We start from the raw sequence: 22,952 nt of genomic DNA on the forward strand, positions 1-22,952 counted from the left end.
TGTGATTACTGAAAAGTTCAGGAAAACTAATTTTACATTAAAATGAGCAACAGGAAAATCATTGAGGTCAAATCCCAAACAAAGTTATTTTATGAATAAAAATACTAAGGGCTTCATGTTTATGAATTCTTGTTGTTTCTATATTGTTGCTACTTCCCCCCCCCCCCCCCCCCCCCCCGCCCCACCGGCCTGCCTCTCTTTTTTGTTCTTACTTTTTCCAGGTATTGCATTTTGAGGATATTTATCTTGTTATTTCATCTTTATTTTATCCTTTACTTTGTTTTTAAACTCTTTATTTCTATTTTTTTGATCAACCTTGAAATTTTACCATGCTTTCCTAAAATATAAAGATACTCTCTTCTGAATAGTACAAGGACTTTAAAACACTTTCACTCTGATCATCTCCTCCATTTACATACTGTTTATGGCCTGTATTTTTTTTTCAGCACTGCAAGTTAGAAACTTTTTAAAAAATTACCTTATTCAGACAGTTTTTAAAAGACTTAACTACATGTGCAGCAGTTTCTTTGCTTATTGTTGCTTTTTACATCTCACTTTTCTTCTGGTATTATTACCCTTTCTGATCTTTCTTTTTTTTGGCCATGCCACACTGCACAGCATGCGGAGTCTTAGTTCCCCCAAGTAGGGATCAAGCCTGCGCCCCCTGCAGTGGAAGTGCAGAGTCATAACCACTGGACCACCAGGGAAGTCCTGAGATTCATTCTGGAAAGTTCCTTTAGAGGATATTTGTTGGTTCTAAACCCTCAGTTTTTATCCTCAATGTTTTTATTTCACTGTTATTTTTATAAGGCTATCTTACAGGATAACAATTATTTTTCTCTGGCTACTATTAAGATTTTTTCCTTAGTTTTTGGTATTCTGTAGTTTAGTGCAATTTCAAGTAGGTTTTTAAGAAAAAAGTCTGTTTAGTATACATTACAAAATCTGTTTAATCACTTCTTAAATCATATCTGTAAAACTGTCGGCTACTAGCTCTTCAAATATTGTGTCTTCTCCATTCTCTTTATTTGGGGGTTATGATGAGACCTTGTCATTTGATCCTTTGGTCTCTTAACATCTCTTTCCTATTTTTTGTCCCCTCATTTCACTCTGCTGCATTCTGGGTAATTTCTTCAGCTTTCTTGTTTATTATACTAAGTTCTTCAGCTCTGTTAAACTGAGTTATTTTATTTCAGTAACCAAATTTTTCATTTTTAAAAATTCTGTTTGGTTCCTTTTCAAATCTGTGTAGTCTTTTTTTTAATGAAATTTCTTAAAAATATAGAAGAGTAAGGAGAATAGTAAGGAACCCTCATACACCTATCACATAGATTTAACAGTTGTTCATATTTTGCTGTATTTTCTTCTTTTTGAACTGAAATATTTTAATGTCAATTACATACATCAGGAGATTTTTCCCCTACATACTTGGATAATTTATACCTAACCACAATACCACTACCTTGCCTACCAAAGATTACCCATAATTTTCTCTAATATTGTTTAAGAGCTGGTCCATATTCATATTTCTACAGCTGTCCCTCTGTTTGCAACAGTTTTGTTCAAACCTGCCAATCACAGATCACACATTGCATTTGTCTTTTAATCTGGAATAAGCTCCCTTCCTATTTTTTTCTTTTATGACATTGACTTCTTGAAGAAGTAGGGCTGTTTTCCTAAAATTATGCCACCTTCTGGATTTTTCTCATCATTTTCTTTATCTTGTTTCTTTATTTTCTATAAAATAGAAATTGTATCTGAAGGCTTGATTAGGTCCAGATTAAACATTTTTGACAGCAGTATTTTATAGGTAAAATTGTCTACTTTATATTGTATCATATTAGGATATAGATATTGTCAGGTTATTCCACTCTCTGGGATTGGTGGCCACATTTCTCCATTATAGAGTTATATTTTCCCCCGAGTACCACCAAGTAGTCTAAATTGGGAGGATGAATGTGTGATACTTTGAAATCTTGCAAAAATACAATTCTCCCTCAATCTTTCTTTAATGGTTTTAATATCCATTTGTGATTCTGGCCTGAATCAATTATTTAATAACAGACTATAAAATGATAATATTCCATTTCTGTTATTCTTATTCTTTATCAGCTGGCATTCTTCTGTAAACAAGAATTCTCCCTCATCAGTTTGGGGCTATTGGTTACCGTGGGATGTCGTTCCTACTTGAAAGGCATGATACATCTTAATGTTTTCCCTTTAATTGCCAGTTTTCAGAGTAATATCTTGTATAATAGTTACCTAAATGGTGACAAATAAGGTTTTTTTTTTAACATCTTTATTGGAGTATAATTGCTTTACAATGGTGTGTTAGTTTCTGCTTTATAACAAAGTGAATCAGCTATACATATACATATATCCTCATATCTCCTCCCTCTTGCTTCTCCCTCCCACCCTCCCTGTCCCACCCCTCTAGGTGGTCACAAAGCACTGAGCTGATCTCCCTGTGCTATGCAGCTGCTTCCCACTAGCTATCTATTTTATATTTGGTGGTGTATATAAGTCCATGCCACTCTCTCACTTCGTCCCAGCTTACCCTTCCCTCTCCCCATGTCCTCAAGTCCATTCTCTACATCTGCATATTTATTCCTGTCCTGCCCCTAGGTTCTTCAGAACCTTTTTTTTTTTAGATTCCATATATATGTTAGCATGTGGTATTTATTTTTCTCTTTCTGACTTACTTCATTCTGTGTGACAGTCTCTAGGACAAATGAGGTTTTGTGTGTTGTATATGTTAAGTTTCATTTTGCTTTTGACATGAATGGAGCTTTCTCTTTTCTGAGCATAATAGACGTGTAATTTTATATATTCAGTGTGTGTCATTCAGTTATGTTCATTATTTTTACTGATGCTCAAATTTTCTCAATCTTGTCTGTCTACTCATTTTTGGTAATCACTTTTATCATGTTAGTTTTGAGCCTTCCATCTTTTAAATCTTTAAACATTTCATTATCATATAATTCTGTTATCTGAAATACTTGGGAACCTATATATGAGTTATTTTCTACTGACTCTAGTGGTAAGTGAATTCAGATCACTTTGGCTCCATTCCAGGAGTTCAGGCTTAAACTGGAAATCTCAAGTTCAGTCCCTCCACCAGTCCTGATACCAGTATCCGCTTGCTTACACTGCTTGGGTTTTAGCTCACAATTTGTTTTGTTTTTGTTGTTGATTGTGGTGGTGGAATGGGAGGCTCTTGAATTTCTCTTCCTGTGTCCAGCTCAGTTGTCCTTTGAATCCTTTCCTGATTTTTTCAACAGCTCAACCTAACCTTTTTCTCCTTGGAATTTCATTTTTTCTCCTTGGAATTTCATTTAGTGTTTTATCTGTACCTCTCTAATGCCCTTATCACTTTCAGTTGTAAAAAATATGTTTATATAATATCTTGTCTCTCATTAGACTACATTTTCCTCTAGGTCACTGTCATATCTTCAGGTTTTTGTTTTGTTTTGTTTTTTTCCAGATCCTCCACAGGAGGTAGTTTAGTAACCCTCACGTATTGATATATAGTCAACAAATTTTTATTTACTCAGTGTAAGAAAATATGTTTGGATTTGTAAACCACTAAATTATTAACAGATTTTTGGAGTATGATTAACTTTCTTTCTGAGAGGTTAATTGTACTTACTCTGACTTGATTTCTTTGATATATTTCTCCTCGTAAAACACATGCTTAACCAGTGACATAACATCAAGGATTGATAATTTTGTGCTGGCAGCAGTAGAAATTATAGCCCAAAACTGAGTTTCTGCTTTATAAATAAGGATGGATAGGAAAATTTCGTCAAGGTAGATTCAAACAAGGAGATACTACTTCAATGGTATATTTAAGTTACTGATACCATAATTATTAATGAAACATAGAGTATGACTAAGGAAGAAAATTTACTTAAGTGTGCTTATGTTATAAAAATTACACTGATATTCAGTGTTATATTTTATGATCAGATTTATTTCAAGATAAGTGGTGTTTGAAATTAGTAGGACTGAGTAACCAGATGGAATGCTTTCTTGTGCTCAGTATGAATAATTAAACTATACTCCCCAGTACATGAGGTACTCTTTCTTTTTTGCCCACAAGCACTACATAGAATTATCAGTTAATCATTTATGTGGAACTTGCACAACATGAGATGTAATAATCACTACCTAGTAACAAATTAGTTTTGAACAGTAGCATTAACCCTAACATCATGACTTAGAATTTGAAATCCTAATTCTCCATGATTGTTGCAACTGTTGAAAGAACCTGACATACATCTTATTATAGCTATAATTTGTGCTTTCTTTTCACATTATATTTAAGTGAATGAAAAGAATACTCTACAGGAAGAAAACAAAAAGCTTTCTGAACAGCTGCAGCAGAAAATTGAGTAAGTATTTTTTCTTAATTGTGGCAGAAAATTGAATATTTTCCCCTAGCTTCTCTTTCTTCATTTTACTTAGCTTTTTGCAAACTGTAAAGATATATTAAGAGTTAAAGGTTTCATTTTTAAAAGTTATAAAGTATTCTGCAAATGAAAATATAAAGAAAATCACTATATTTTTGTTCTGGGAGTATATATGAAGGGTGTGTATGCATCTCTTAGCTTAGTGTGTGAATACATAAAAATCAAAACATTTTAATTTAAAGCACTTTAATTTTTATAACTTTATTATAAATAACAAATCATTCAAATAAATTATTTGAAGTACGTATATTTTAAGTATTTGAGTTTTGTTACCACCTTTCTAGCCCTGTCCCAGAAACTTTATAAAAGCAATCTGAATAATTATTTCCTCTTATACACTTCTCAGGCCTGGAGAACTTCCTCCTTTCCCTCTCCCCCAATTTCTCATAATAAAAATAATAACTTTTATCTTGTGTTCTAGTTACTCTTCTCTGTGTTTTATGTTTATTATTTCTAATCCTCACTGTGACTCTTCAAGGTAGTTTTATCAACTCTACTTTATAGATGAGGAATCCACATCTTAAAAAAGTCAAGTAACTTGCCATGGTCTCACAACTAGTAGATAATGAGACATCACTCAGAACCCCATCTTCTGACTTAAAAGCCTCTGTTCTTTCCATTATTTGACAGCGTCTCAAAGACAGAATCTTTTTCTGGGTCTAGTCTGACTGATGCCAAGCAGAGTTATGGCCAGTTCTTAGTTCCCATTTATGTAAAGCTTATATAATATTTTTTAAAAGTTAGGATTCAGGATAATGTTAATGGTTTATAGGGTTTTAAAGACTCTGTTGCATCTGAGTGGACATCTACAAAAACTTTGCTAAACTATGTAGACGTAACATTATTTTGGCTTACGAGTACTTACTGTCTTATGTATAAACACATCACGAGTGGAATTTGATATTTCTCCCATGTTATCATGAATATTGGTCCAATATTCAGCCCACTGAATATTGGTAGTCAAAGAGAATTTTTTTTTTTTTTTTTTTTTTTTCCAGTGTCCAAGTATTTTTATTTTAGCTTCTTTTATCTTTGCTCATAGTTGCTTTGCAAAGAGTTCTGCTATTTTTTTTTTTTTTTTTAACATCTTTATTGGGGTATAATTACTTTACAATGGTGTGTTAGTTTCTGCTTTATAACAAAGTGAATCAGTTATACATATACATATGTTCCCATATCTCTTCCCTCTTGCGTCTCCCTCCCTCCCACCCTCCCTATCCCACCCCTCCAGGCTGTCACAGAGCACCGAGCCAATATCCCTGTGCCATGCGGCTGCTTCCCACTAGCTATCTACCTTACTACGTTTGTTAGTGTGTATATGTCCATGACTCTCTCTCGTCCCGTCACAGCTCACCCTTCCCCCTCCCCATAACCTCAAGTCCGTTCTCTAGGAGGTCTGCGTCTCTATTCCTGCCTTACCCCTAGGTTCTTCATGACATTTTTTTTTTTTCTTAAATTCCATATATATGTGTTAGCATACTGTATTTGTCTTTTTCTTTCTGACTTACTTCACTGTGTATGACAGACTCTAGGTCTATCCACCTCATTACAAATAGCTCAATTTCGTTTCTTTTTATGGCTGAGTAATATTCCATTGTATATATGTGCCACATCTTCTTTATCCATTCATCCGATGATGGGCACTTAGGTTGTTTCCATCTCCGGGCTATTGTAAATAGAGCTGCGATGAACATTTTGGTACATGACTCTTTTTGAATTTCGGTTTTCTCAGGGTATATGCCCAGTAGTGGGATTGCTGGGTCATATGGTAGTTCTATTTGTAGTTTTTTAAGGAACCTCCATACTGTTCTCCATAGTGGCTGAACCAATTCACATTCCCACCAGCAGTGCAAGAGGGTTCCCTTTTCTCCACACCCTCTCCAGCATTTATTGTTTCTAGATTTATTGATGATGGCCATTCTGACTGGTGTGAGATGATATCTCATTGTAGTTTTGATTTGCATTTCTCTAATGATTAAAGAGAATTTTGAGAGGGGATAATAGATGAGGAAAGAAGGCTATCAGGCCAGACTGAGGTTATCAAACATGTGTGTATGAAAATGTCAACCCTTTCTCATTTTACTCATGCTGCATATTGAAGTGAAGCTAGAAAACAAATTCAGTCTTTTCTGTATGATTCCAAAACACAGAGTTTTTCTTTTTGAAAAGTTACAACCTAATCTCACTTCAACTGACAAGATACTTTTTATTACAGTCCTTATTTGTCCCACTTCCTGTGAGCATTCCTATGCTTCACTGTGATAATATCAGTGTGTGTGACTACAGGATGATACCTCAGGCTCCACTGGAGGTGTTTTGTAACAAGCTGTATATGCTCTGCATTACCCTTCTTTTTTTTTTTAATAGATCTTTATTGAAGTATAATTGCTTCACAATACTGTGTTAGTTTCTCTTGTACAGTAAAGTGAATCAGCCATGTGCATATATATATCCCCATATCCCCTCCCTCTTGAGCATCCCTCCCACCCTCCCTATCCCACCTCTCTAGGTCATCACAAAGCACCAAGCTTGTCTCCCTAGGCTATGCTGCTGCTTCCCACTAGCTATTTTACATTCGGTAGTGTATATATTGTCAGTGCTACTCTCATATCGCCCCAGCTTCCCCCTCCCCTACTGTGTCCTCAAGTCCATTCTCTATGTCTACATCTTCATTTCTGCCCTGCCACTAGGTTCATCAGTACCATTTTTTTTTTTAAGATACCATATATATGTTAGCGTACAGTATTTGTTTTTCTCTTTCTGACTTAACTTCACTCTGTATGACAGACTGTAGGTCCATCCACCTCACTACAAATAACTCAATTTCGTTTCTTTTTATGGCTGAGTAATATTCCATTGTACATATGTACCACATCTTCTTTATCCATTCATCCCTTGATGGACATTTAGGTTGGTTCCATGTCCTGGCTATCGTAAATAGTGCTGCAGTGAACATTGTGGTACATGTCTCTTTTTGAATTATGGTTTTCTCAGGGTATATGCCCAGTAGTGGGATTGCTGGGTCATATGGCAGTTCTATTTTTAGTTTTTTAAGGAACCTCCATACAGTTCTCCATGGTGGTTGTATCAGTTTACGCTCCCACCAATAGTGCAGGAGGGTTCCTTTTTCACTACACCATTTCCAGCATTTATTGTTTGTAGACTTTTTGATAATGGCCATTCTGACTGGTGTGAGGTGATACCTCATTGTAGTTTTGATTTCTCTACTAATTAGTGATGTTGAGCATCTTTTCATGTGCCTCTTGGCCATCTGTACGTCTTCTTTGGTGAAATGTCTGTTTAGCTCTTCCGCCCATTTTTTAATTGAATTGTTTGGTTTTTTGATATTGAGCTCCAAGAGCTGTTTATATATTTTGGAGGTTAATCCTTTGTCCATTGATTCGTTTGCAAATATTTTCTCCCATTCTGAGGGTTGTCTTTTCATCTTGTTTATAGTTTCCTTTGCTGTGCAAAAGCTTGTAAGTTTAATTAGGTCCCATTTGTTTATTTTTGTTTTTATTTCCATTGCTCTAGGAGGTGGGTCAAAAAAGATCTTGTGTGGTTTATGTTAAAGAGTGTTTTTCCTATGTTTTCCTCTAAGAGTTTTATAGTGTCTGGTCTTACATTTAGGTCTTTAATCCATTTGGAGTTTATGTTTGTGTATGCTGTTAGGGAGCGTTCTAATTTCATTCTTCTACATGGAGCTGTCCAGTTTTCCCAGCACCAGTTATTGAAGAGGCTGTCTTTTCTCCATTATATATTCTTGCCTCCATTGTCATAAATTAGGTGACCATATGTGTGTGGGTTTATCTCTGGGCTTTCTATCCTGTACCATTAATCTATATTTCTGTGTTTGTGCCAGTACCATACTGTCTTGATTACTGTAGCTTTGTGGTATAGTTTGAAGTCGGGGAGCCTGATTACTCCAGCTCCGTTTTTCTTTCTCAAGATTGCTTTAGCTGTTCAGAGTCTTTTGTGTTTCCATACAAGTTGTAAAATTTTTTGTTCTAATTCTGTAAAGAATGCTATTGGTAGTTTGATAGGGATTGAATTGAATCTGTAGATTGCTTTGGGTAGTATAGACATTTTCACAGTATTGATTCTTCCAATCCAAAAGCATGGTATATTTCTCCATCTGTTTATGTCATCTTTGATTTCTTTCATCAGTGTTTTATAGTTTTCTGAGTACATGCATTTCATCTCCTTAGGTAAGTTTATTCCTAGGTATTTTATTCTTTTTGTTGAGGTGTTAAATGGGATTATTGCCTTAATTTCTCTTTCTGATTTTTCGTTGTTAGTGTATAGCAATGCCAGAGATTTCTGTGCATTAATTTTGTATCCTGCTACTCCACCAAATTCATTGATTAGTTCTGGTAGTTTTCTGGTGGCATCTTTAGGATTTTCTATGTATAGTATCGTGTCATCTGCAAACAATTACAGTTTTACTTCTTCTTATCCAATATGTATTCCTCTTATTTCTTTTTCTTCTCTGATTGCTGTGGCTAGGACTTCCAAAACTGTGTTGAGTAAGAGTGGCGAGAGTGGCCATCCTTGTCTTGTTCCTGATCTTAGTGGAAATGCTTTCAGTTTTTCACCATTGAGAATGATGTTTGCTGTGGGTTTGTCATATATGGCCTTTATTATGTTGAGGTAGGTTCGCTCTATGCCTCTTTTCTGAAAGTTTTTATCATAAATGGGTATTGAATTTTGTCAAAAGCTTTTTCTGCATCTGTTGAGATGATCATATGGTTTTTATTCCTTAATTTGTTAACATGGTGTATCACACTGATTGATTTGCACATATTGAAGAATCCTTGCATCCCTGGGATAAATCCCACTTGATCATGTGTATGAACCTTTTAATATGTTGTTGGATTCTGTTTGCTAGCATTTTGTCCAGGATTTTTGCATCTGTGTTCATCAGTGATACTGATCTATAATTTTCTTTTTTCGTGATATCTTTTTCTGGTTTTGATATCAGGGTGATGGTGGCTTCGTAGAATGAATTTGGGAATGTTCCTCCCTCTGCAATTTTTTGGAAGAGTTTGAGAAGGATGAGTGTTAGCTCTTCTCTAAATGTTTGATAGAATTCACCTGTGAAGCCATCTGGTCCTAGACTTTTGTTTGTTGGAATATTTTTAATCACAGTTTCAATGTCATTACTTGTGATTGGTCTGTTTATATTTTCTAATTCTTCCTGGTTCAGTCTTGGAAAATTGCACGCTTCCAAGAATTTGTCCATTTCTTCATGGTTGTCCATTTTATTGGCATATAGTTTTTTGTAGTAATCTCTTATAATCCTTTGTATTTCTGCTGTGTCAGTTGTGATTTCTCCTTTTTCATTTCTAATTTGATTGAGTAGTGTCCTCTCCCTTTTTTTCTTGATGAGTCTGGCTAATGGTTTATCCATTTTGTTTATCTTCTCAAAGAACCAGCTTTTAGTTGTATTGATCTTTGCAATTGTTTTCTTTGTTTCCATTTCATTTATTTCTGCTCTGATCTTTATGATTTCTTTCCTTCTACTGACTTTGGGTTTTCTTTGTTCTTCTTTCTCTAGTTGCTTTAGGTGTACCCTTCATTTTTAAAAAACTGAATTCTGAATCACATCTGGTTCCAAAGATTTCAGATAAATGGTGGTTGACCTACATTAATTTATGTTCTGTGAATTAATTTGGCACATGTAGCTTATGGTATTTTGAACACATCAGCCCTGATATTTATGAAGTCCAAAGATAAATATGATAACTAGTCTGTAGAGAATTATAGAATTAGATGGGTGAACGCCTCCAAAACCAAGGTTATAAAGTGATTTGTAACTAGATAATGTCATTTGCTTGGTCAACTGTGAATTCTGATTTGTTCAGAATTAGTTTTAGTGTTCTCGAATTCACAGATTTTTCTGTTGAAGCTCATTGACACATTAGAAAAGAAGTAAAGGCTGAAGTTTGTAATAACAGTGAAGATCAATCATATAGATGAGCTCAGGGCATGTATGTTTTATTTAGTACATGGCCTTAGAACAGTGTAGGAGGTAATCCGTTGTGTCTTTCAGTTCTCTCCTGAAATTTAAGATAGTTATTCTCATAAGCCAACTTCTTTTACAACTTGTTCTCCTCAAATTCCCTTTTGCTTTCAGTCAGAAAAAGAAGTAGCAAGTATTATCTTGCCTGAAATTTCCCTGAACTTCAGAAAAAGTGTTATTTTATTTATACTTTTTCTTGTTAAATGCAGTAATTCTGACTCACCTCGTCTGGGTTTGATGTTACAGATACCTTCCTTTTTTGTTGTTGTTTTTGTTTTGTTTTGTTTGGCTGCATTGGGTCTTTGTTCTTGCATGTGGGCTTTCTCTAGTTGTGGCAAGCAGGGGCTACTCTTCGTTGCGGTGCGTGAGCTTCTTATGTGGTGGCTTCTCTTGTTGCAGAACACGGGCTCTAGGCGCGTGGGCTTCAGTAGTTGCAGCACGTGGGCTCACTAGTTGGGGCGCATGGGCTTAGTTACTCCGCAGCATGTGGGATCTTCCCAGACCAGGGATCGAACCCACGTCCCCTGCATTGGCAGGCGGATTCTTAACTTGCGCCACCAGGGAAGTCCCACAGAGACCTTTTATGGTAGGACAGTTGTTTAGTGACACTATAGTAAGAAATTATTCAGAAAAAAATTTGCTGTTATAAAGTTCAAAATATATACTCAGCTGTACCAGTCACAGAAGGCAAGTAATTAAATAAGCTAAGTGTTGAGGTCATGACTTGTTTGGGGAAATGGATGAGCTGGATGTGAAAGTCAAAGGAGTCTTCTTTTTTGTTTGTTTTTTAAAACCCAAGTCCTTGACAGTGAAAGCACAGAGTCCTAACCACTGGGCTGACAGGGGGTTCCATCAGTGCTCTCTTTTAAATTGAATTCCTTGTATAATTTCTTTAACAAATAGCCATTGTTTGAATACCTCTTATACAGGTTCACTGTGTCCCAAGCCTATTTAATTTTAACGAGATGATACTGTTAAAAGTTCTAAGTTTGGGTAGAAGTCACTGTACAGAGTGATATTTGTTGATTCTGATTTTTGCCTTCTGGGACCATCTGGAGCAAGTTTACCCACCCCCCCACCCCCCACCCGCCTTCTATTTGATGGCCCTTTGTTTACATGAAGACAGGGTACGGGGCCCTCCTGAGTCTTAATTGTAAATAGGTAAATATACAGAGTAGATATTCTCTGTTCATTAACTGTTCTTTGTGAGACATTACTTCAAGCCTCTTCAAATTATCATTTCTCTTTAATGTTTCAGTTTGTCAATATTTTAATTAATTCAGTTGTCTTCTAGGTATAGTCTGACCAGTAGAGCAATACTGCTCCCTCCATTTTTCTGTATCTTTTTACTTGTATTAATGTGGTCAAAACATACATACTGGCGGTTCTTTACCAGGTTTACTGCTAACTAGAACCTCTAAGTCAAAGTCTTCCCTATGGCTTTATAGTAGTTGTTATGGTAACCTTCTATCAAAGGAGTCTTCATTGTAAGGTAAAGAGCACTATTGATTAAATACTATTTTCTGGGCATTGCATTACATTTTTACATATATTATTTCTTTCTCACCACTTTCCCACAAAAACGAAGTAGGAAAGTACAGTACTGTATCTACTTTAATAGAGGCTCAGAAAGGTTAACTAACTTACCCAATGTGACTGGTAAATGTCAGATGCAGGATTTGAACCCAGGTCTACCTCAATTTCAGAGTTTTTAAACCCTCTGTATAGTTTTGTGCTAAAACAGCCTTAGAAGGTTACCTGCATGGTGTCACCCTGCGCAGGTGGATTCTCTCTCTTCTGACTCACTTCAGTGAGGCTTTTTATCTTGCATTTATCCTGTTCTATTTCATTTTGTTAGATTTGGCCCATTATTCCAACCTCTGGGGGTCTTTCATATGTTGATTTTTTTCCTACCATGTATTAGGTTAACTTTTATTCTCAGCTTTGTGTCTTCCACAAATTCAATGAATATTCCATCAGCACCCTCATCAAAATCAGTAATAAACGTTGAACAAAACCTGCCTGAGGATGGAGCCCTGAGGCATACTTCCACAGGTTTCCTCATCGATATAATTCTTTGTCTGATGGTGTTCAGTCAGTTTGGAGTCTGTCTTTCTCTATTAATACCAAGTTTGTATTTCTCCCTTTTGTTTACAGTGAGAAGATAACGAGAGAGTCACTGTCAGATGCCTTCCTGAGAGCGAGATATGCAGTAGAGCATTCCTCAGAAAACTAGCTTTCTAACCCTATTTTTAAAAATTAGTCTTATTTGAATTATTCATATTATAAACTGGTTCCAAGAAAGCAGGGTATCAGACTCATTAGTGTATATTTCATGGAACCCTTTTTTTGAAAATCAGAATGTTTAAGTGAACCTGATAGCTGTAACTACTTCATTAAATTTAAATTATATTTTAACTGGAAGTGTAAGTTTTTTGGAGGAGGAGAAAAGCTTGAATATTAAAAGCTTCTTTACAGACTCATTATGAAAGGAGACCCTGGATCCTTACAGCTCTTAGAAAAATGGACAACTAAAATTGTTTTGACAGGAATTTAAGGGGAGGCTCTCGGGCCACTAGAAAGAAAAGTGGAAGGAGAAAGATGGCCAGTGTACATAATTAACCTAAAGCTGTGGCATAACATGTTCACTTTTCTCAGAAAATCAGAATGAGACCTAATGCTTTAAAGAAGAAACTTGGTTAACACATGGAAAGTTGTTTTGTTTCTTTTTCTTTTATGACAGGACAAAGGAGGACAAAGCCAGCACTTGTTTACTTAGTTTGGACACCTCTAGTTAGAGCTGTGTGTGTGTGTGTGTGTGTGTGTGTGTGTGTGTGTGTGTGTGTGTGTGTGTGTGTGTGTGTGTGTGTGTGTGTGTGTGTGTGTGTGTGTGTGTGTGTGTGTGTGTGTGTGTGTGTGTGTGTTTTCCTTTTGTGATCCCAGCTACTTCTAGCTTGACTCTGCCAGGAAAGCAGTTTCTTCTCGTGACTCATTCATGTTTCAGGTTGAATTTTTATGACTAATTGGCAGGTAGCCTGTGATGTGATTAATTAAAGTGAGGTCAGATAGATTTCATACTCCATTAATTTGTAAAGGTTTCTCGTATGACTTTAGTTTACTTTGTTTTCTCCAGAATAAGATGGTAGAATTGTAGGTAGAGATTAGATACTCGCTCTAAAGATTTTACTCAGTATAGAGTATAGGATTATAGACCACAAATAATATTGATATTATCTAGGAAATTAAGATACAAACCCATTAGGAAAAATTAATCTCTTTTAATTAAAAAAACATCTCTGTTGGTCATAATTTATAAAAATCTCATTATTCTTTGAAATATGTAGTATTACAAACTGATGAGTATATTAGGATAGACTGGTTTTGTCATGTAACGCATAAATGCCTGACAGACTGATAAAAATTGGTGGCAAATAAGGTCAGTGATGGCTTGACATGGGAAAGGCAGTTGAGTTAAAGTGAATTAACTTTATTTTACTCAGTACCCACAATTCAGTCCAAACCCAGTCTTCAGGTGCCTTCGGGCCTGAATTGAATTGGGCAAGAACATATGCCTACATCAGCACAAATTTATTTTTCTAGTGAAATCTGGGAACCTCTCATTCATTCATTCAATAAATATTTATTGGGCATGTACCAAGTACCCACTATTGCAGACACTTGTGATGTATCAATGAACCAAAAAGATCCTTATCCTCTTAGAGCTTACTTTCTGGCTGGTGAGCAATAGACAAATCAATTATGTACTATGTTAGAAAGCAGTAACTGCTATGGATAAAGTAACAGCAGAATAACAAGGAACTAGAGTACTAGGGTGTGGGAAGGGGGTTGCAGTTTTAAATAGCATGTTCAAGGCAGGCATTGATGAGAAGGCAAACACTTGAAGAAGATGAGGTAGTTAGCCATGTGATATCTGGGGATGAGCATTCCAAGCAGATGGAACAGCTGGAGCAAAGAACGTAAAGTAGGGGTGTGCCTGGTGTGTTTGAGGAGCCTGGGGAAGCGAGGGTGGCTGGAGTAGAATGTAATATGAGAGGAGTCAGGTAATGGGGGAGGGGGATGATCAGATCAATCATTATAAGGAGTTTGGCTTGTGTTTTCAGTGAAGTGGGGAGATGTGGCAGGTTTTAATCAGAAGAGTGACATGATATGATGTAAGTTTTAATAAGACTATTCTGACTGATGTGTTGAGAGTACTGACAGTGAAATGTGGATAGAAGCAGAAGCAGAAATTCAGAGTCTGAGTCCTACTTGTAGTCAGTCATCAGCCCCATGGTCTATACCAAGGATAACAGTGTTGTCCTGGGAGTCTGGCTGCCAGGGTTTAGATCCTGCTTCTGTTAAACGTTTTTATTTTATTTTTTATAAATTTATTTATTTATTTTTGGCTGCATTGGGTCTTCTTTGCTGTGCGTGGGCTTTCTCTAGTTGCGTTGAGCGGGGGCTGCTCTTCATTGTGGTGCACGGGCTTCTCATTGTGGTGGCTTCTCTTGTTGCAGAGCATGGGCTCTAGGCGCTTGGGCTTCAGTAGTTGTAGCTCACAGGTTCTAGAGCACAGGCTCAGTAGTTGTGGTGCACGTGCTTAGTTGCTCTGTAGCGTGTGGGAATCTTCCCAGACCAGGGCTTGAACCCATGTCCCCTGCATTGGCAGGCGGATTCTCAACCACTGCGCCACCAGGGAAGCCCTTCCTATTTTATTTTAGTAAGTGACTTAACCTCTGTATCTGTATTTTCTGTTTGTAAAATGAGAGTAATAATGATAATACCTTATACTTAAACTGATACATGTAACGCTTTGCACAGTGCCTGCCAGTGTAAAACTGCAACAAATGTTGGTGTTACCAGTGTTAGTACTATTTATCACCCTGAATTTGTCATTTGCCAAGTCTTGTTGATTCTGTTGCCAGAGTGTTTAACACTGGTCCCTTCCTTTCCATACGTATCTTCAGAATTCCAGTTCAAACCCAGAGAAGCTCCTGCCTGAACTATTACAGCCACTACTTCCTTTCTTTCTGTCCCAGTCAATCTTGCACAGTCTTGCTGCTAGATTGTCACATTACTTCCATTCTCTAAAACCTTCATTCCTTTCCTCTTGCTTTCTACATTATGTGCACACTTAGTCGAGGCTCTCCTTCATGTAGTTCCGGCTTGTCTTTCTCTAACACAAGTACACAGTACTGCCTGCCTTTAACTCAAACTTGGAGGATCCTCTGCTGATTTTCTCTGCCATTTGAAATTCTTTTAATTTCACCTCAGGTACCACCAACTACACTTTCTACTTCACTTCTCACAGTAATACTCCCCACCTGGTACTCTAGTCATGTGAGTATTTCTCTAATCCTTGTATTTAGACTTGGAACATCAGATGCAAGGAATTATATCTCTTACGGCTTCATACCTGTGTTCTGCTGTCGCTCATACCATATGCTAGATGTTTTAATAAATATTTATCAAACTAACTTTCATTCAGTTGTCCTTATTTTCCTGTAGGAATGATCAACCACATCAAGCAACCGATCTTGAAACTGAGGAAGATGTTATTCCAGATTCACCAATAACAACCTTTTCATTTTCTGGCGCTAACCGACTACGAAGGAAGGAGAACCTCCACGTCCGATACGTAGAACAAACACATACTAAACTGGAGCACTCTGGGTGTGCACAGGGTAAGGATTGGAGTTGTAGTTTAGTTACCTGGTTCTGTTAAAAAAAAAAGTATTCATCTATTGTTAGGAAGATAGTCATTTTTCAGGTAACTTACGTTACAATTGTAAGTTTAACTTCCATTAGTGAAGTGACTGGGAAGGCATCTACTGCCCGTATTATGTATAGACGTGTGTGGCTCATCTGAATATGTAAACACTCAGCATTTTACAAAGGTAGTGAATAGTTTTCTTTTTATTTAAAAACTATTCCTATGTGTATATATCTGAGTAGGATACATGGGAAGAGGAGATATCCTAACATTAAGTTCCACCTACTGTGTGCTGGTTATTTTGCTGATTTGACTACATTATTACTGTGTTTTAATCCTCAGGACAGGTTTGAGGTAGCTACTAGCACCTTCGTTTTATAGATGAGGAGAGATTTGCTCTTTAGAGGGGTTAAGTAACCTGTCAAGTAAGTAGGTGAGTCAAAATTCAAATATAGATCTTCCTGGCTCTAAACTATTGTAGTTTCCAAGTCTTATCCACAGCTACTCCCACCAACGCTTTAACTAGCTATTTTTATTTTTTATAATATGTAGCGCTTGGTGGTAAATCCATAAATGGCTTTATAATGTATCTACTTCGTGGCTTGTCAGTGGCATATTTCTAATTCCAAGCCAGTTGACCATTTCTGCTAAATGCTTTGGAAATACCTTTTCATGTAGTCCTGAAATTTATCCTGTGATGTGATACAGTGCTTATTCCTTTTAATATTAATCTAAAAGTAAATATTTTTAAAACTTTCATCTTAACCTAAACTGTTTGTAACAAGGAAAGCACTCGAGGGAAAGGAGTATACACAGCCTTAGAGATATTTTTCTAATGCAAATAAATTGTTGACAGTAGCTATGCCTTTTAAAGAAACAGTAGATCTTAATCTTTGATACTGGAAAATTGACAGTTTTCCCCCATTTTATATGAGCTTGCATCACCATCTAGTGGAAAACAAAAGAATTGTTAAAAATCTTACACGTAATTAGGAGCTAAATTAAAATGTAAGATCGTGGATTTAGAATGAACATTTGTGGGCCTTTTTGTCTGGTATCAGATAGAACATGAATCACTACAGATAAGCATCGGCATAATTTAGATCATGTTTAAATCCATTTGAAAGAATATCCAGAAAAGCAAATCACAGCAATTTTCTTTTTTAGGAAAAGTTGTCTTTTGTATCTAGTAAAATGCTCTTGGTTTATTTCTTCATTGTATGAGAATAACCTGTAACTATTTAAAACTTTGTCAATTTTAATCTTGTTCTGATCATTTTTACTTGGAATATGAAATTCTGCTTTTAAAATATGCTTTTGAGCCGTGCAAATTATGTTAAAACTAATTTAATGACTAGTTACTCCTTTTCTCTTTCTAACCACCCATGCTTATTTATTTTTACATGTATACTGCTTTTTAATGATAATTTCTAGTTATAATTAGTAAAAGTCTATTTCCCTTTACTTTGTCCTTCTTTTGGTTTTCTTTGAATTAAACCCTTAAATAGTGGAATGATTTCTGATAAAGCATGTTTCAGCTTTCCTTCCAGAAAATGAAAACTCTAAAACAAAGATTGAAAAAGCTGTATGATGCAATATTCATTTCAAATGAACCTACTGATTTGCAATGATACACAAGGAAAAGATACATTAAAATATTACAACTCTAGAAGGCTTAGGTCAGAAGAATTTATCTGTTCCAGTCCTCTCTACCCCACTGTCCTAACTACCAACTTTGTTTCTCAGTGAAACTAAAGGAATAACCTTTTTAGAATATTAAAGTTACGTGAATAAAATGCACTTCTAGTGCATTTAAAGATAGATTTGTATTGGCTTATCATTTCTCATGATTTTTTGTTTATATGTAATCTCTCTTCTTTTTTCCCTTAGAATTGAGAAAAATACCAAAGTCTTCAACTCATCCACCACATAAACATAATGAACGTGAAATTCTAGTGGCTGACACTTGTGATCAGAGTCAAGCTCCAGTGGCTAGTAAGCAAGATACTGAGATTACTGTATAAGTTTAAAATTGGTGGACAAGAGTGACCGTCTGAATTAGACAACATTTTAAAATATTTTCCATAATTTTGTTTGTATTATTTGTTTAGCAGTCTTTTTCATATTGGAAAGTAATGTTATCCTGTTATTAATTCATATTAATATCCCTATCCACAGTAATTACAATTGCTAGTAATTTTAAGTAAATAAGGCTTTACTGTGGTTTACTCATTCATTCAATAAATATTTGGATGCCTAATATATACCGGGCACTAAACAAAACAAAATCTTTAACCTCATAGAGGTTACAATCTAGTTGGGGAAGAGAGAAAATAAATATGTTAGATGGATCAGGGGCTCTGAAGAAAAATAAAGCAGGGTAAGAAGAGATATTAGAAAGGCTCACTTTGGGTTTCCCTGGTGGCGCAGTGGTTGAGAGTCGGCCTGCTGATGCAGGGGACACGGGTTCGTGCCCCGGTCTGGGAAGATCCCACATGCCACGGAGCGGCTGGGCCCGTGAGCCACGGCCACGTGCGTCTGGAGCCTGTGCTCCGTGACAGGAGAGGCCACGGCAGTGAGAGGCCCGCGAACCGCAAAAAAAAAAAAAAAAAAAAAAAAAAAAAAAAAGTTGTTGAAAGGCTCACTTTAAAAGCAACATTTGAGCAGAGACTGAGGGAAGCAAGTGAGTCGTGTTGATTTCTGGGGCAAGGGCATTTCAGGTGGAGAAGTCAGTAAGCACAAAGGCCTTGAGGTGGGGGTGTTCTTTGGTTTGATTGAGGAACATTAAGGAGCTCTGTGTGGCTGGGGCAGAGTGAGTGAAAGGGAGATTGGTTTGGGCAACTCTGTTCTTTAGAGTTGCTATTTGCTAAGAGGAGAGAGACAGGGAGCAGGAGGTTTGCAGGGTGGCTGAGGGTAGGGGTTTGGTTTTGAGAATATTTTGTTTTCAGATGCCGGGTAGACATTCAGGTAAAGATTTTGGATGGGTAGGTGGGTGTGAATGTAGAGAAGTCTAGCATAGAGATACAAATGGAAGTTGTTAGCATGTAGGTGGTGTCTGAAGCCATGAGACTGGATGAGATAGCCAAGCGAGTGAAGATGGGAAAGAGAAGAAGTTCCAGTACTTAGCCCTGAGGCACTCCATTATGTAAAGGAGTGAGTCTCAGCTATTTTTTATTATCACTCCCACGTGGCCTTTTTAGACACCCCACCGCCCCCCTGCATCACTTCCCCCATGAGATTTTAATACTGCAGATATACTGTATTGAGTGTATGTGTATCTGTGTCTCATACATAAAAATATTTTTTTGCCCCCCAAGAACCATTTTCACTTCCTCGGAGGCAGTATCGCAGCTGTTGGGATGATGATTTAGAGATTGTGAAAATGAGGAACAACCAAGTAGCCACAGAAGGAGTGCCAGTGAGATAGGAGAACCAAGATAAAGTGGCGTCCTTTAAACCAAGAGAGAAAGGACGGAGTGGTCACTGTGGAGAACAGAGCTGATAGGTCGCAGAAGATGAAGACTGAGTATTGACCGTTGGATTCGGTCCCCTGGGGATCATTGAGTGTTTAACTCTCAATGAGAGTTGTTAAAGTGTAGAGGTGATCAACTAGACTATCATGTTCAAGAGAACCGGAAGGAGCACTTGTGAACAAGTCCTTCAGGGCCTTTTTGTGGTGAAGGGGGAAGGGAGAACGGACAGTGGCTAAAGAGAAACATGGGTCCAGGGAGGATTTTAAAAGATGGACTATTATAGCCTATTCAGCATGTTTTTATGCTGATGGAATGATCTTGTAAAGAGAGAAATGAGTAATTCTGGAGAAAGAGGGAACAATTGCTAGATCCTTGAAAAAGTGAGAGGAGATGAAATGCAGAGCAAAACTGGGAGGACTGGCCATGGTTAATCACTTACTCATTTTATATTAGTAAAATTAGTAAAATCAGAGCCTATACTCTGAAAGCTACAAATTATTTATATTAGTGTATGTATGTTTGTGTGCATGTGTATAGACAGACTGTCAGGCAAAGGCTGCAGGGGACGTTAGACTGTGTCAGCACCTTGCTTCTCAGCACTCGGGAGCCCATTTTCTGCTGCTGCTGCCGGAACTTTACTCCATCAGTTGTTCTCTTATCCTGTATCTCCAGTTTCTCTGCAGGTTCGTTCTTTTCAACATAAAGATACATGTTATCTTTTGTCTTTTAAAATAACCCCCTCTTAATTGTCTCCACTCTCAGCTAGAGCTTCTCTTCAAAGCTGAAAAAGCAGTCTGTGCTCAATTTCTCCTTTCTGTCAACTCCCATTCACTCCAGGAAGAAAAAGGGGTGCAGGGGAAGGGAGGAAGGAGGGCGGAAAAGAGGGAGAGGAAGGGGGAGAAAAGCGGACACATCCTCACACTCTCTTCTCTCACTCATTACATTGGAACTGCTTGGCAGTAGTCATCAGAGACCTCCTGGTTGTTAAATCTAGTGAATGCTTACCAGTCTTTATCTTACTTGACCTTTCTATGACATTTGATAGTGCACACACTTTTTCTTGAAGTGGTGCCACTCTCCTGATTCTCTTACTTATTGTTCATTTTTCACCTTCCATTACTGGCTATTCTTTCTCCATCTGTCTTTTAAATGTCACTGTCCCCAGTATATATGATCCTTGGCCTATTCTTCTCTCATTTTCTGTTTCTGGAGGAATCTTCACTTAGAGTTAGTATTCTGCTACCACCTATATGATAATAAATTCCAAATCTATCTCTTTCCAAGACTTTTCTCTTGAATTCCAAACTGATGTATCTGCCTGCTATTGAACATCTATACCTGGATATCCTTCCACTTCAGCACGTCCAAAGTGAGACTTTCTTGTCAAACCTGCTCATCCTTTTATTTACAGTCTCAGTAAATGACAGTTTACATACCTCTTTGAGTTACCTAAATCAGAAAACTTCGAATCATCTTCGATTCCTGCTGCTTCAACTCTCATACGTAAATAGTCTCCAAGTCTTATTGATTGCACCTCCTACACATCTGTCATGCACATTCTTCTGCACCCACATTATACTAGTTTGGGCCATCAGCATCTCTCATGAGACTCTTTTAGTAATCTAATTAGTCCCGTTGCCTATTAGTGAGCGCTTCTTGTTCTGTCAGCCTGTCTGAATCACCTTTTTAGCCCAAATATTGCATCTGTCCTCCATTAAAAAACCCTTGACTATCTCTTCATTGTCTACAGGATAAATTTTAAATTCTTTAGCATAATCTGATCCCTTATCAACCTGTCTGCGCTCATGTCCTAACTACCATTTTAGCTTTTGCACTTTGATTTCCAGCAGTTGAACCACATGTAGTTGCCTGAACATGCAGTTTTGTTTCACATATCACACCTTCCACATACCTAGAATCCTCTCTGCCCCCAGCCCAGTTTAATTCCTTTTTCTCTCAAGGGTCAGCTTAGTCAACACTTGGTGAGCTTTCCTTGTTTTCTCAAGGCAGATTTAGGAGTCCTTGCTCTGTGTTCAAATGACCCTTTTATGTACCTTTAATGTTTACCACATTTTATTGCAATTTTCTTTATACCTTTCAACTATAGCAGCCCATAAGCTCCTTGAGGACAACAACCTTTTCTCTTCGTAGCACAATGCCTGAAACCTAGTATGTGCTACATAAATACTTGTTGACTTATTGAAACTCCGTATACATAAAACTTTATAAAATATTTGAACACAGGTGAATTCTGTATAAATATGTTGTGTTAGCTTAAAACTTGAAAATTATGCAATGCTGAAAATCTCTGCACTGTGAGAGTTTTCATGAAGTGAAACTCTCATGAAAGTGTTTTCATGAAAGGTTACTATATAAATACGGTTTGATATTCATGCTGTGTCTTGTATCACAAGAACTCCATTTAATTATGTTTTTTATTTTTTTCCAGTGGAAATAAGAAAAATAATCTACCTGTTAACATTCAATTCATTTAGGAAAAATAGAAAACTAGCTGAAAAAGTTTGGCAAGTGTAGGTGCTAGATACCTGCAACTTATTGCAATTTATAGTAGATATTTTGGACTTTACGTAGAATTTTAAAAATTGTTCAGTGCCATTTTGTAAAGTGGTCCTTTGAGCTTTTTCTTTCCTTTTAGGTATTTTTTCATACGTCTAATTTCTACAATTGTATAATTTGTTTTGGTTTTTTTTTAAACTTAGATACACACGGAAAAAGCAGTTATCCTCCTGATAATTTAGCTACAGTTGTTGCTGAAACACTTGGACTTAGTGTTCAAGATGAGTCTGTAAGTAATTGTTTACTTTGGTGATAATATGAGTTAATTAGTGTCTTTTGAGGTCAGTTTTTCGAGAATTGAGCAAGAGAAAAATTATTTTATCCAAAGATTATTGGATAAAGGCCTAGAACAAAAATTGATGTGACTAGAAAAGCCCATTTATATTATTCACCCCAGGCAGTCTCAGAAATCTAGAATCTTTAGAATTCTTGGGATATATAGGTTGTGGGTTGAATCAAAATTTATATGACTTAGAGGATTTAGCAACCGTCTTCCCTCTCCCCCTCTCCTCCCTACCCTATTCCAACTAAGAGAAGACTTTAAGAGAAGTCTTAAACCTTTAGGTTGATTTCAGAATTTATTGGATCTTTTCAACATCCTTTAAACCAGGCTTTGATTTGGAAGATAGTCTGAATTCTTGGGTCTACTATAGATCCTTTAATTCATCTTTGTCCTTATAAATGCCACTCCAATT

The 22,952-nt window shown here is 36.7% G+C and overlaps 1 protein-coding gene across 4 annotated transcripts in view; it reads left to right on the top strand.

Annotated features, from left to right (window-relative positions):
* RBBP8 (RB binding protein 8, endonuclease) overlaps positions 1–22,952 on the top strand; it is an 82,527-nt gene that overhangs the window by 32,224 nt on the left and 27,351 nt on the right. For all 4 annotated transcript variants that reach the window (XM_033837616.2, XM_033837615.2, XM_073790586.1 and 1 more), the window contains 4 exons: positions 4,328–4,394; positions 16,003–16,178; positions 18,098–18,202; positions 22,401–22,486. In XM_033837616.2, coding sequence (XP_033693507.1) covers positions 4,328–4,394; positions 16,003–16,178; positions 18,098–18,202; positions 22,401–22,486 — 434 coding nt within the window. The remainder of the gene's footprint in view (positions 1–4,327; positions 4,395–16,002; positions 16,179–18,097; positions 18,203–22,400; positions 22,487–22,952) is intronic.

The sequence above is a fragment of the Tursiops truncatus genome, chromosome 13, assembly GCF_011762595.2.
Source record: "Tursiops truncatus isolate mTurTru1 chromosome 13, mTurTru1.mat.Y, whole genome shotgun sequence".
Lineage (NCBI taxonomy): Eukaryota > Metazoa > Chordata > Mammalia > Artiodactyla > Delphinidae > Tursiops > Tursiops truncatus.